The sequence below is a fragment of the Momordica charantia genome, assembly GCF_013281855.1.
Source record: "Momordica charantia cultivar OHB3-1 chromosome 8 unlocalized genomic scaffold, Mcharantia_2.0 BLBB01000008.1, whole genome shotgun sequence".
NCBI lineage: Eukaryota > Viridiplantae > Streptophyta > Magnoliopsida > Cucurbitales > Cucurbitaceae > Momordica > Momordica charantia.
Window position 1 is genome coordinate 453,622 of NW_028275166.1, and position 15,290 is coordinate 468,911.

General features: G+C 33.7%; 1 protein-coding gene across 6 annotated transcripts; it reads right to left on the reverse strand.

Annotated features, from left to right (window-relative positions):
• Nucleotides 1-1,719: 1,719 nt before the first annotated feature.
• On the reverse strand, nt 1,720-13,363 carry LOC111004893 (Zincin-like metalloproteases family protein). 6 transcript variants are annotated; one of them, XM_022276147.2, is made up of 21 exons: nt 13,141-13,362; nt 12,842-12,963; nt 12,265-12,428; nt 11,837-11,927; nt 10,829-11,008; nt 10,119-10,199; nt 9,398-9,478; nt 8,582-8,674; nt 7,546-7,626; nt 7,311-7,473; nt 7,061-7,181; nt 6,901-6,973; nt 5,885-5,992; nt 4,981-5,078; nt 4,858-4,903; nt 4,523-4,619; nt 3,967-4,040; nt 3,789-3,893; nt 3,470-3,550; nt 2,003-2,129; nt 1,720-1,853 (listed from the first exon to the last, which is right to left on the reverse strand). In XM_022276147.2, the coding sequence occupies exons 1-20, from the start codon at nt 13,283-13,285 to the stop codon at nt 2,019-2,021; spliced, it is 2,115 nt and encodes a 704-aa protein (XP_022131839.1). In that variant the 5' UTR covers nt 13,286-13,362; the 3' UTR covers nt 1,720-1,853; nt 2,003-2,018. The 6 variants fall into 6 exon arrangements, 4 of the variants coding, with proteins under 4 accessions (XP_022131839.1, XP_022131837.1, XP_022131836.1 ...); XM_022276145.2 differs by having other exon boundaries at nt 1,720-1,857; XM_022276144.2 differs by having other exon boundaries at nt 1,720-2,129; nt 13,141-13,361.
• Between the last annotated feature and the right edge of the window lie 1,927 nt (nt 13,364-15,290).

A 15,290-nucleotide genomic window follows, 5' to 3' on the forward strand; every position in this document is an offset into this window, starting at 1 on the left:
AGAAATGGTAAGAATATTTATCTGCTTCCATCTTGTGTCGAGGAAATTTACAAATTTGGTCTTTTGTTAAGTTCTTTTTACTCTCAATTTTTGTTTATTTTAATCCTTATAATTTCAAAACATCTATTTTGATCTTGTACTTTTAAAAAGTGACCTAATCCATTCGATCTCAATTTTATTTCACTTATTTCAATTCTTCGCTCACTAATTTCTTAAAATGTGGTCATAATTTGTACTAAGAGGTTTTCATCGACCAAAACGGATATTTTGAAAGTACCATGACCAAAAGTACAAAGCCCAAAATAACATGAAAAGAAACTTTCTTTTCCTTTTATGGAAAAATCCTCAAGTAATGGCAGACAAAATAAGGCAATTAGTATTGGAGAAGAGAGAAACAAGCCAACTGAACTTATGTTTTGTTGCCGTGAAAGTTGAAACTAAACTAGGCCACTTTTGCAAACTTTGTCAACTCAGGGCTCTTTTGCAATTGGCTATGGCCAAAATATACATATATAAAAGCTACTTTTGTATATAAGGCCAAAATAGGCGCCAAAAATGGAATACCCAGAAATGAAGCAAGACCAGAAAAGAAATTAGAAACACTATTTTACACCCAAAGTAAACTCAGTCACAATTTGACGAAGCACGAATTGGATTTTCCCTATAGCTTAAGAAAAGGGCAAAAGGGGTTGAAAAAAAAAAGGGAGGAATTAAAATATGCAGCTTTTTAGATCTCAGTCAACTAACCTCATTTGAAGGGGCTAATTGATTTTTTGGTTTTGAATAAATTTTACAGAAGAAAAAAAAAATGGGCAGAGGGGACAGAGTCAGGACATCTTCTTGATTGCTTATCTTTAAAAATGAGCAGTGAAAGTGACATGTAGAGAAATCATTGAAGGAAGCAAATTGGGGAAGAGCTACAAAGATGAGTGAGGGGCACCATGACTTGTTAGCAACAACTTTGGAGTTTTGTCCTGCCCTTTTGGCTTTCCTTTCCCATGCATTTATGATTTTACGAATAGGGCCTAATTCTAGCTTCCATCTCTAAGATTCATATGCACGTGTCCACTGCCCATGGGCTGGCCATCTCATTTGCAATGAGAAAGTTTTGGATGATGCCATTCCATATTTTAAAAACCAACTTGTTTTTAAGCCTATTTAAGTAACCATTTGGCAATGGATTTTCTATTATTTAAGTAACATGAATTGATTTTTTCAAAGCTACTTTTAGTACTTTAAAATGGATACGGACTTCAAAACATTTTGAAAATTGCTAAATCATAAAGCTAAGCATAAAAACAAGGTTATTTTCAAAAAATAAAAAGTTATCAACCACCCTTAGTGTTTTTTTTTTTTTTTAATATCAATTGATTTCCCTAAACACCGCGAACAGGAAGGGGTCAAAAACAGAATAATCAATTCGAATCCAACTGAATTGGCTGTCGGTTCGGACTGACTTTATAAGCTACGATACAATTTATAAAAAGAAGAAACTCTTGGGTCCATACCCACTAAATTGTAAATGTTGTCAGCCCACCAGGCTACCAGAAAATTCTTTATATGGCTGCTTTATGAAACAAATTTGGAATAATCCTAAATGGAAATTATATAGTAGCCAATGAAATGTGACATAGAGGTTCACACTCCAGATTTCATTTCGAGGCAATTTCAAAAACAAATGCAGCTAAATTCTTGATTTGAGTATGTGCTACTGCTAAATTGAATGGAAAGTGAAACAAAAGCTTTTAAGAATAAAATGTTTTTTCCGGTAGAAACATAAAGGCAAGTGAAATATTACCAGCTAACTTTCCCCAGGAAGAATGGAGTGGGTATTTAGTAAATATGAATTGAATCTACCTACACACACAGGCTAACCGTTAAGGGGAAAACAAAAAAATAAATATGATTTTGATACAAAGATGTATCCACGATAGAACAAACAAAATTTCAGAACGCTGAGGAAATTCTTTCTGTTGTAGAAAGAAGAGAGGGAAGAAGTTACCAAAATTCCTTCTGCCTCACAAACTATATTCAGCCTTGGTGTCAATAAATGCTTGAATTGATGGTTCTCTGCCGAGAAAGTCTGATAAAACATCAATTGGTTCTTTTGCACCTCCCGGAGCCAATACCTGCCACATTTGATAGGTAAAATTCCATTCAATTCCCTCTGGGTACGATGCACCGATCTTTAGGATAGTGTGTTAGGCGATGGGATACTATTAGAATATCAACTAGTTAGTATGAGTTAGCTATATGGATAGAATATGATAGAGTTGTTAGAGGGAACTAATGGTCAGCTGTTATAAACAAATTAGCAATGGCTTAGATATATGGAAGTTTTGATGACCGTTGGAATTGTTCCTTTATTTGCTAAATTAGATACAAAGTCTGCCTTTGAAATCTTTGCCGAGTACTCTAAGCTTAAGGGCTTCCTTTCTGCACAAACACGCATATTCTGCCCATGCCGTTGGCTACTATTGCTAAGTCCATTGCATGGTTTACGGACCTTCACACAAACCAGAATAATAGTGAAGGATGAATATTAAGGGGTTATTGGAGGAACAATTGGTGTTTGAGATTCCAATACATACTGGAGTAACGGGAATAGTTGCACTAGGACTCTGTTTGTGCTAAAGCTTCAAGTATAAGGTTACAAGCAATATTGGGTATGGGAAGCTGGATTGAGTTCAGGATGGTTTGGCCCCAGCCTCTGCATTTTTCTGGATTTCTCATTTTTCTCATGAAAGTTTTTTTTTTAATATCCGTGAGTATCCGAATCAGCTTACACACACCTCATGGGACACACCTCATGGGACAACTGCATGACCCTAAGCTTTAACCAAAGATTCATGAGGATTCTCCAACCATGTTTAGGTTGGGTAAGGCCAAGCAGCATAATATATTACGAATCTTACTAGCATTGTGAAGGTCACTTATCTTGTGTTCTCGACTCAACAGGCAGCATTCTCAAACCAATCACCTTGAGAACAAGATGATACTTCTGACAGTAAGTAACGTTAGGTGTCAGGAATCAGGATATATTTAGTATATGGATTCTTAAGAATATTGAGTTAGTTATATGGGGAGTTGAATTTATTAAGAGTTGTTAGATGGAATTAATTGTCAGCTATATAAATAAAGGAAGAGGAGGTGAAGTAAGATGGGTAATACCGGATTGATAAAATCGCTTGGAATGGGAGTAGGAGAGGCCTCTCAAATGTCTTCTCCATATTATAACCTTCTCCTTATTTTACTACAAATTCCGACTTAGATAAAAGACAAGAAAGTAAAAATACCTAGATCTTACTATGAATTTGGGGAGACAAGCCAAAAACAGGCACGTAAACCAAATTTGAACAGGATAGCAAATTAATGTGAGATAATTCTATTCTGGCAACATTGCTTTCACTAATTTGAATGAACAGGTGACATAAAATAAATCCAAATCACAATCAAAGTTGTGTATTACCTTATTTCTGAACTGCAACCCAATATGCTGGTTCAAAAGATCACCACGAAACTTTGAGACAAAAATGTCAGCCGAAAAGACCTGCGACAGTTAGATTTGCTGCTAATGCTTTATATAAAGAAAGATACTACATGCCCTATACAGGAGCGCTCCTGAACATTCTATTTTCCCTTTCCATTTTTGCACGATGATGCAATTATTACACCATTGAACTTCTTAAAAAATTCCAAAATTTAGAACATTTAAGCACATATTTATGACTACTGAAGCATATTCCAAAAATAATTCACGTGCTTGAAGGGTAATGTATACGGTATACCTCACTCCATACACGGCTGTAACAGGCAGCTTCATAACCAATAGCACTAGACGGAAAGCATGACGCAGGATTGGTTCCTTCCAGCATGGGCAAGCCCAGCATTACCTGCGAAAGTGACACTACATGAAAGTCTTGCATGTAAAACTCAACTTAATAAATAAATTCTTCACAATGTTACCTTTGAATGGAGATGCTTGAATAATTCAATAATGTCAACATTTTCAGCACAATGTATAATTTGATCAAACAGACCTACATACAGAGATTTCCAAGTTATTCAATGAAAAAGAACATGTGCAGCTGATGGATAGAGTGCGAGTAGGCAGGGGAGTTTGTCCTTTTGCGTTTTGGTTGTTCTTGTGCTTTTGATTTATCTCCAAAGGACAATATTAGTTAATTGCTTGGTGGTCATAGATTCAAGAACAGGGTTAAGTTTCTTTGGGTCAATGCTATTAAAGCAATCATTTGTAGTCTTTGGTATGAAAGATACCAAATAATATTTGAAAAAAAATGCACTGTTTGGGTAGAGAGAGTTGATGTGCTTCTTGGAGTGCTTTATCAAGCTCTTTTTGTGATTGTTCTCCTAATATAACGAACACTAATTGAGGTGCTTTTATGCAAACCCCATTTGAGGTGCTACGTGCTATAGGTCTATTACTGAGACGTTTCGATCATTCAATAAAAAAGTGTTTCTTGTTTAAAAAAAAAGTTACAGAGTACAAGAAATGGCATACAATAAAGAACTTCTTGCTTCAATTTCAGCGCAGAAAAAGAATGTCGCCATTTTTTAAGTGATTCACATACTTCATCCTTGATGGGCACTGTGATATCCTAGACATTGCACAAACAGAAGATATGGCTTCATACAATCAATAATAAAATACTATTAACACATGGCTCGGATAAAATATAACCATCATAAATGGCCTTGACCCTCCTATCACACAACAGAATTTTATAAACCCTAAACCAAATACATTTTTTTGGTCAAACGTTACGTGGTTTTTCCAAGTTTTTAAGATGCATCAGATTCTCAAATAATGTACCTAAAAAGGTGTTATGGCAGTACCTGATGGAAACCAGATAACAACTTCAAAGAAACACTTTCATAGCACCTATAAAATAGACACAGAATTAACTGGTGGATACAGTTGTTGAATCAAAATAAGGAATACTACAATTTATCAGCTACCAGTTCTCTAGAATCTGAGCAGGGATCTCGACAAAGTCAGGATCAACACACAGCCCTGAGATCCTTGTAAATGATGCACGATTGCAAATATGCTGAACCTAAAAGTCCAGTCAACAAGATGAGGTTTTATACATTGAGATTTTAAATGACATAAATATGAAGTGTGAGTATATTGTGAATAATACTGTCACACATTTAATCCACGCACAAATATTAGCCCTACATTATTCTTTTGAAGTCATAAATCTTTACAGTTTAGAAAATTGTACCTTTTTCCTATTGTATTACTTTTCTATTAATACTAACAGTAAGAATGATGTACCAGGGTAATATTTGCAACTGGGTTAAATAAAAGGATAATTATACAAGCACTGTAACTCTGAACTGGATCGTAAAGGTAATTCATCCCAAAGCAACATGAGACCGCATTGATCGTCGTTTAATTTGGAAGTCATCGTGCCTCCACAAGTAAACATTATAACTTGCATTACAAGATTTTGCTCATCACATTTATGATAAATCTTTTCTGTCTAAGACGTAGGTGGAATCGTGGGAGGTTTTATTCCAGTTAAGTACATGGCCGAAGTCAATGACCACAATACATATTTGTCACTCGGGAACTTAAGAAAATTACCTCAATTATCCTAATTCTGACTATCTTACAGAGTCAAACCACAATAAATGATCATCTTCTAAGTTCTAATTGTTTAACTTTAATCAAACTGATCTTGATCTAATAGCTCATTAGCTACTGAATTTTAAGTTTAAACGAAGACAAAAAAAAATGACATCAAGGAGTAGATCAATTAATAACACAGAAAGTTGCCAACACAAGCACCCTCTCCAACAGAGAAAGCAAGTATCAACAACTTAGAAGAAAACAGGTAAACCAAATATATCATACCACATGGCCAAACTCATGGAAGAGATTAACCACTTCGGAGAAACGCATCAACCCAGTATGACCACCAACGGCCTTCTGTAACTGAGATATCAGTAACGCCACTGGTATCTAGTAAAAGAAAAGATAATTTATCAGTACAATTTGTATATAGGATTACCATGGGAAGAAGTATATATCTGAACTTGATGTTTCAAGTACAACTCTCTTATACGTGCTGCTACACGCATGTGTATAAGGTCACCATGATCATGATGAGATTCTCCTAATAAACGATAACTATATATTCTAGGCATACGATACCACATGTATCCGTAAATGGGGGAAAATATTAGGTTTCAAATATATTTCTTTGTAGTGATTCTAGTGAATGACAAGCCTGGCAAAGAAAAGGGTAAATGCATTCATGATGCAGATTCCGATCCGATTGTGGCCATTAAGGTCCAATTCAATTGCATATTCAGTTTCCATATCTTATCATTTATATTTCATTCGTGATTCCATTATTTTGTAAAGAAAATGAGAAAGAATTTGATAACTATTTGTAATCCCATTCAAATTCATGTACCTAAGTAGGAAAGAAAGATAAATGTCCTACTTGGTAATAACAATGTGTTTCATGTACTTGTACGATTTTAAATACTTATAACGTTTAACAACTCTCAAGGAGTAATTTCAACTTTTTGTAAAGCTAGAACTAGGAAGTAGAATATCAGCCCCCCACCCCCACCCCCACCCAAAAAGTATACAAAGAAATTAAAATTCTGAGCAATTTTTTAAAAATATGAAATTAAATTGAGATTTTCCCCCTTTTGATAAGAAACAGAAAATCAAATTGAGATTGTCAAATACACCTATTTGAGAAAGGGAGCGATATCAAATTGTGTCCAAGTGTTATAAACTCGTAAGGAAATGCCCACATAAGATAAATAAATACATAACAAAAAAGGGAGAAACCTCAAAACAATTAAGAAACCACCAGAATCCAGCATAAACCTTAAGTATATAACAAATATTACCTGCCGGGTACCATTGGATAATAATGCACTGTTTTGAAGGGCCACCACACACGTGTGAATGTATTTTCCCTCCCTAATCAAGTACACAGTATAACTTCACCAATAACGAAGAAATAATGACAAGGTCGATTTTATAAAAAGTTTAAAGTCTTCAACAAACCTTGCATATGGATCAAGGTAGAAGTAACCAATTAGTTCACCAGAGTTGAGGTCAAAAACTGAGTATAATTTTACATCATAATGCCAAACCTCAGCATCTATCACTTCCTCAAACCTTAAACCTGTTGAAGCAAAAATTCAAAAACAAAATTGCAATTATAGTATTAAAATTTTAAGACGTAAAGAAAACCACTAGATAAGTAAACACAGTAGGACCATGCCCTCAAAATTTTCACAATGGAAATGATTACCAAAGAGGTCTTGTATTATCTTGAAGATCCCAGATAAAACCAAAGAGACAGGAAAATATTGCTTCAGAGTCACAAAGTCCAGGTTGAATTCTTGATCTTCTACTTTCTTGACATAGTATAATAAATCCTCAATACCAAATGGACTTTCTCCTTCCTCTTGCTTCTGATGTCTCATAAGACTTAATTAAGTTACATGAAACCATGATGTGGAAAACATTTGATTAATTAAGCTAACCTTTAGGTCCTTCAAACTGTCTAGTTCCTTGGCAGCCAAATCTGTTAAACAATCAGAGATGTTCTCCAAGAATTCGAATACCTGGATAAACATCAAAGTAATTACCAGCCTAAAATTTGCCAAATAGATTGGGGTTGACATTAAATTGAGAATTAATGAAACCAGTTGGTGGTTCTTCTTATGACAAGGTTCAACCAAGGCCCAGCATAATCTTGAGCCAAATTATTGGCATACCCACGTACAAGTCAAGGCTCTTGGGCCTCTACAGGAAAACTTTGAACTAAACAAATAGCCTTGGTGTAAATTCAGAGCCTTCCAAAAGAAACCATTCTTATTTTGTAATTAATTGTTTTAACAGTTTCTAAGTTAGTTTCATTGGCATGGGCTTAGTATTTTAGCCGGTAATTTAAACATGTAAACAGGTTCCAAGGTTACTAATTTGGACCTGCAGATACAAAGGCTGCGTTTGGTTGTATGCACAATTTTTCCCAATTAATAAAATAACCCTTTCTTTTTGGTTTACACTTTAGCCGGATAAATAGCACAAAAAAAATTATAAATATGCAAGGCATAAATTAGCTACTCGAATACAACTACCCTCACCACCCAAAACCACAATATGCAACGTGGCCAAAACTATTGAATTCTACTCAAATTTTGGCTTGCCTTAATTAAGATATAACAGTGAATGTTATAACCTGATTTCATGCTAATACTAAAAAGTGCCCCGAAACGAATTGTAATGGATAATAGTTCAAATCAATTACCAATAAATAAAATCAAAAGTTAATAATGTACTAACAAATAAAGCATTCCAAAATTGAATTGCTAGGAAAATATAATCATAAATATATTTTTCCAAATAATGCCAGAAATCAAAACCTAACAGGGAAGTACATGGGAACAAATATCAGTATGCTGGGAAAGATATCTCATAAAAAAAACCACTCTATAGTCCCATCTTAATTTTCTATTTTTTAAAAAGTCATAATGATATTAGGTAAATGAAGAGAACTGACATCTCCAAACAAACAACCTTGGATGATGACCTTGCCATTCTGTAATGAACAGCATAGTCTGCATAGTTTGAATAGCCTTGTAAACGGGAAAATTTATGGCGCAAATGAACCTGAAAAATTAGGAAGAATATTAAACGGCAACTTTCTATAAACTTCCTCGTAAGTGAGATTTGTTCTCCTATAGTTGAAGCTCTGCCATCACCATATATCTAAGTTATGCATTAGAAAAAAAAAATGAAGCATGACTACTTCTTCCAACAGGAATCCACACTTCGTTTACACGAACAAAAATAGCATATTCCAATCTAAATATTTATTTTCATACAGAAATTGAAGCCAGTTTAAATATCATCAACTTTTTTGAAACATAAAAGAACCATTGCCAAATTATTTCACATTATTTAAAATTGCCAATTTGCCATCTTTTAACAATATTTACTTCTTTCATATGACCATATCACCATCACCACAACTAACGTGAAAAGTTTTGGAAATTGGAATTAATATATAAACATAGTCTTCGGGAACAGGAATTACCATTTGTCAAATTAGTTTATAACTACCAAAACAAAACTGACTCAATAAAACCATTTTTAAAAATTGGATAAAGAAATCGACATGATTGATGATATAAAGGATAAGGTGCAAGGTTCGGTTATTAATATTTCATAAAGAAGAGATAATTAATATAAAACCATTTTAAGAATTGGATAAGTAACTTGCCTTATCTATATACAAATTACATAAATAAATGGGTCGCACAAAGCTCAAAATATAGTAATCAATTATAAATTTAAATTAGTTCATAAAAAAGAGATAATCAAGCTAATTACCAAATTTTCTAGAATAGAAAGATTCACTTCTCCGCACCTCTTTCCATATGCCGTTGCCACCATCCTCCTTGTCGCACCTACCTTAAAATAGTCAGTGTAAATATTATCAAGACATAGTCCTCCTTTAATCTATGATAAAAAAAACTTCACAAATAGTACCCATCTCAAAAACTTTTGTCCATTGAGTATGTAAGCAGTAAGTTGGATGATACGACTCTCAATTAAAGCTAGAAGTTTGCCCCAATTTATCTATTTGACTTGTCCCTATTGTTTGAGATCTGGATTTTTCACGATTTGCAATATATTGTGCAAAATGCCCAAAACTAATATTTAATTTTATGGGCTAACTGTTTCAAAAAATTCCAACATCACATTCGCTAAAGGATTAGAGCTCCCAAACTTTAGCTTCCTACCATTAAAAGTTTACATATTAAATAGAGATAATATGCTTTAGTTTCTCAGAGGTTACATTACATGGATATCTAACATTATGGGGTAGTTTAAATTAAGAATAGATGCAAGATGAGAAAAAATATCAAGATATAATACGGAATTACAAATAAAAATGAAAGAAACAAAATAAAATAACCTTGAGGACCAAATCTTATTAAGGAATTATATTTGGGGAAAAAATACAAGATAAAAAAATAGGTAGAGTCAAAATTTGAACTGGTTGGATAGTATTCTGTATTCCAAGTAGCTTTGGTTCAGAAGAGCATACCTTGCAATGTTCTAATACTGCCGCAATGTGATGGCTTCTCATGATCACCTTAAACTTACCATTTTCAGTTTTATCAAGACTCTGCACAAAGAAGAGATACAGTAAGTACAATGTACATTACCCAATGCTACGCAGGAATAGATCAACCTACGGTTATCTTCCAATAAATTGAAGTAGTTCCAAATTTATAGAGCAGACTTCATATTAACACGGTTAAATCGATGGTTCACCTTAAATCAGAGTGAACAGACATCCTTCGAAAACTTGGTTACATTACACTCTCACAAACACTAATTTACAAAAATATTTATTTGTAACTTCTATATACTTTATTGCCAGTATCGTCCTTCTAACCACCGAGCAGAAATGTTCCTCGTGAAGCTAGTTTGAACAATCCGGTAAATCATATATCTCATAAATAACTTGGAAATTGGAATATCCAGTCACCTTCAAATCCCCACGTAGAATACCCTATCAGACCTCTAACAAAATTACTGAATAAAAACAAATTATCTTGAGCTATGATGAGTAAAAAAAATTTCAAACATATACAGCTGAATAAGAAGAAAAATAAAAGGCGATGATAATGCCACCAGAAAGGCAAGCTAACAAAAAATATTTTTGTATTTTATAGGTCAGTATCTAATTTGTGCAAGTGCATTAATGTAAGATGCAATTCAAATATATAATAAGGGAAGAAGAACCCATACCTCAAAAAATTCTCTTGGTAAACCATCCAATTCAGCCTCACTAAGAGGCAGGAATGTACCATCATCATTCAGATTTTGAATATATCGCAGACTTAGTTCTTCAATTTGCACCCTCAATCGCTCCAATTCCTCCCTCTTTGTTGAAGAAAGGTTTAAGCCATTTCGCTCAAAGTCTCTCACCTGTCACTGATTTTTAAAAATCACCACCAGTTTTAAGCAATTGGAGCAGAGTTCAAATATTATAAAAAATAACCACAATTGACAAGGTAGGTTATTCTCTCTGTACGTATCGGTTGCAGATTCTGGCGATTAGATTGATAAAATGTGGATCAACATCGAAACCATGAAATTGAAAGGGAAAAAAAGTCAGGAATGACATGCAAGACTAGATTCCTTATCTCGTGTACCATAAGGAGCTGTTCTCAACCAAAAAGTTCTCAAAAACTATAGCTCTTCTATTTTTTATCTGTGAGTGTGCGGGCTAGCTTACACGCACCTCGATTAATCTCACGGGACAACCGTCTGATCCTACAAAATTTGGTGCCAGGAAACACATAGGAATTACTAATTCCTAAGGTAGGTAGCCATCATGGGGTTTGAACTCATTCCCTCTTAATTATATAGAGCCTTCTATTAAATCTAAAAGGTGTATTCGAGCTATATTTTCTAAAGAATAACAACTTCAATTGTTCAAGACATCAGCCATCCATGAGAATAAAGTAGGGGGAAGCAAGTTGCAAAGAACAAATATCTTAATATGTTCACACACACATAATGCAGGGAAAAAATGACAGAAAAAATTAATTAAACAAAAAAAGTATTTTAAGCTCGACACCAGTTAGAGTCTTGGTTCTTTGTAATTTAACTTATAGACTACATTGTATTTTATGTAAATATCTAAATAGTTGGATTTAGTAGTTATCTTTCATATTTTAAGGTACAACACTTTGAATTCAAGAAAAGAGGTACAAGAATCTCTCTAAATTATAACCTACTATGAGTCCATACCAAGCGTTGGATAAAGCACTTCTGTTCAGCACTTGTCTGCTCATATCTTGTAGAAAACGATTTGATAACACGATAAACATCTTCACGTTTGCTGCTCAGCCCACACAGAAAAAACAATGAGTTCTTTAACTGGCAAAGGCATACAATTTTCTATTGTGCTCTAAAATCTGCTCACGGAGCAATCTAGAAAACAGTTTATCAGGGACATGGTTTCTAAGCTCTTCAATTCTACAAAATTGATTCCCATGGCATTTACATTAATTAAGAGTCCAGGTACATAATTCGCTTCAATTTGTTGCCCCTGCCCATTATGGCAAACAATTTACATTTCATGTTTATGCCTGTAAATCATATAACTGAAGGGGGGAAAACAAGGTGTTAACAGTTCACGAATGTAACCTTTCAAGAAAGATAGCAATTAGTGATACCTGCACATCTGAACATGAGCATCTATTCTCCGCTCTGCTTCAGCACTTGCTTTGCGCACATCATCTGACGTCGATACTAGTTTTGGAAACACGCAAGATTGTACTAGTGGAAATTGTTCGGCCTCTAAATCAGCCAGAGGGGAAATTACATTCGAATGTGTAACCTGCAGGCTTCAATTGAGGTAGTATTAAAAATACCTCCGAACATGTTAGAAATCAAATTCAGGTTGTAAGGAAAATAAGGATTTGTTATATGATCACTACAAACAGACAGCCGTATTCTTGTCTCTACTTCCAAATATTCGTTGACCAATTCCGATTCAATGTAGCGGCATTTACATATCTAAAATTAACTCCATTACAGTTAACCACTTGCTACACGTCCAGAGTTTCGCTGAAACGTTAGTAGTTATCAACAACGCATCAAGACTATTATTCTATCAACCGGTCCACATCCTTCGCCAGTCTGAATTGATCGTAATTGCAGATGAGTGTCTTTACATGAGATAGAAAAATTAAAATGGAGCAGATATATATAGATACAGAAGTTGGCAGTAAAAGGCAAGATAATCGACACCTTGTTAGGAGGAACTGAGGCAACGGCATCATGAACCTTCTTCGAATTCGCAATAATTCTATCCGCTAAGTTCAGAATCTCAGATGCCGAAAGGTTGACGCGTACCTTACATCCTGGGAGCTCTGTTAGTCATCAACAGTAAGCACATAAACAGTATGACATTGCTACCGACACATGCTTCACTGCATACATGCCAGATGCGTCTTAACATGAACGCATGTGTTACAGGAAACACTGGGAAGTGAGACAGCTCGGAAGTGAAGTAATGAAGAGAAGTGGAACTGTTCGAACCAGAATACCTTTCTTCTTCTTTCGTCTGATGATGGCGGCAACAGCGAGGTTCGCGGCGACGGCGAGCAGAGCAGCGCCTCCGGTGAAGACCAGCAGCCTACTTTCCCTCTTCCGTTTGTCCATTTTCTCGCTCTTTCCTTGAATCTCTGTCATTTTCTCTCACCTAAGCGGAAATTGCGATGGAGGGAAATTTTGTGTATCTCAAAGCGGAAAGGCGACTCCGCCAAAATTTAAGATATGTCGAAATTTAATAAACATAATTCCAAATTTCAATTAATAATTCGATATTACTTTAATGATACGTGAGTCGGATGGTAAGTAATCGTTGGTCTTCATGCAATGATGGCAAGTTCTTAACCTTTTTTCTTTTATTTATTATGTTCTAATTTTTACATATGTTTTATTTTGTTAGTTTTCAAATAATAATTTAACACTAACTCAAATCAAATGTGTTTCAAAATCTAATATGTAAGGTTGAAATTGGTCTATGACTTAGTCAATAGGAACAGAGTTTGAACTGATTAAGTCACATATATTGACCAACAGATTATAAATTTGAATTATCGTCTCAATGTGTTGTACTAAAAGGTTGGTTCGTCGTGGCTTAAAATAAATTATTTTTGTTAACATAAGTTTAGATCAGCGATAATTAACATCTACTTCAGACTAATTGGTCATTAGTTCGAATTCTCTCACTCCACCATACTAAGATAAAAAAACAAATGATTTTCAATATTTTGAAGTTTTGTTCATCGAATATCAAAAACCCTAAATCAACTTTCATCATATAACAATTTAGTATTTATAACTTACACATGCATGTGGTTGCTCATAGGTTTATTGATCTATACATGCAATAAATTTAGCAAAAAAAAAATATCACAAACAGAGACTAAAATATTACAAACTTTAAACTACATATACTAAATTGTTGTATGTTAAGATTTTATTTATTTATTATTAATTTTTTTTTTTGAAGAAGTGATTTCATTAAATTAAGCCACATGGGCAAAATTTGAAGGGAAGTCCCTTTGAACAAGATCTAAAAGCCACGTAGGGAAATTAAACAGCCAGGCATATGTGGCAGAAGGGGAAGTGATCCCCCATTTTGCTAAACCATGGGCAGCACGATTGGATTGACGGGACGAATGGGAAAAGGAAATGAAGGCAAAGCAGCAGGTTAGGGCTTGAATCTCCATCACCCAATTTTGCTCATCTCCCCTTGTGTGTATCTCGAATCAGTTGAATTGCCAACAAAGAATCATGAAATAAAGTACAAGTTTAAAAAGACATGAAATAAACTGTTACAAACTATAGTTTATAGACTAAGTCGTTCCTTCAACTAAAGTACATTGATAAAAACTATTTTTAAATCATTTTAAAATGTGTGTTTAATGTCTTATTTAATCATGAACCTTTATATTTCCTTCAATCCAACAAATTTTGTTATCTGTCACTATTTCTAATGATTTTGTAGGATTTAACAGTTTTGTTTTCATAAAATGATTCTAATGATCAATCTAAAAACGTTTTTAGTATTTTCGGTTTTTGAATCTAAAATTTTAAGAGGCAAGGTTGCATTAAAAAATAAAAAAGAAATTTGATGAATATATTATTTTATTTATAAACTCGTTTTATTTTTATTAAAATTAAAACACATCAAATATAATATATTATCAATTATACAACTGCGTACAATAATAATTACACAAGATTCACAATAAAGTTGTTAGTAAATTAATCAATATTATAATAAATTAAATTAAATATTTAGTTGGTAATTTTTATAAAATATATTACTAAACCTAATAATTTTTTAAATTGAGATTCAATTACTAAATCGGTTGACAAACATGTATCAAAAACAAACAATACAATCTCACTTTTTTTTTTTTGAATCTTTTGTTTTTCGACCTTCCACCGAAACCACATTTTAAGTTTCCGTGCATTATTTATAAAAAAATATGTTTTTTTCTTATTTATTTATTGAATTGTACAGGTGACGGCAAGACATGAAAATTGTAGTTAATTTTAAAATAATTTGACTTTATAGCGATTTTGAAAGAAAGTGTAAACTGTAAAAGGCAGCTAGTAAAGAATACTATGTTTTTCTCAAATGACAACAAATTCACAAAAAAATTGCTGTAAATGAGACGTT

Excerpts from the sequence above, each read along its gene's own strand:
- LOC111004893 (XM_022276147.2), bottom strand. The coding sequence starts at position 13,285 with ATGACAGAGATTCAAGGAAAGAGCGAGAAAATGGACAAACGGAAGAGG. Across the intron at positions 12,429-12,841 it reads CCTCAGTTCCTCCTAACAAG|GTTACACATTCGAATGTAAT; the intron begins GTGTCGATTATC and ends TGAAGCCTGCAG. Across the intron at positions 3,551-3,788 it reads ACAGCCGTGTATGGAGTGAG|GTCTTTTCGGCTGACATTTT; the intron begins GTATACCGTATA and ends TAACTGTCGCAG.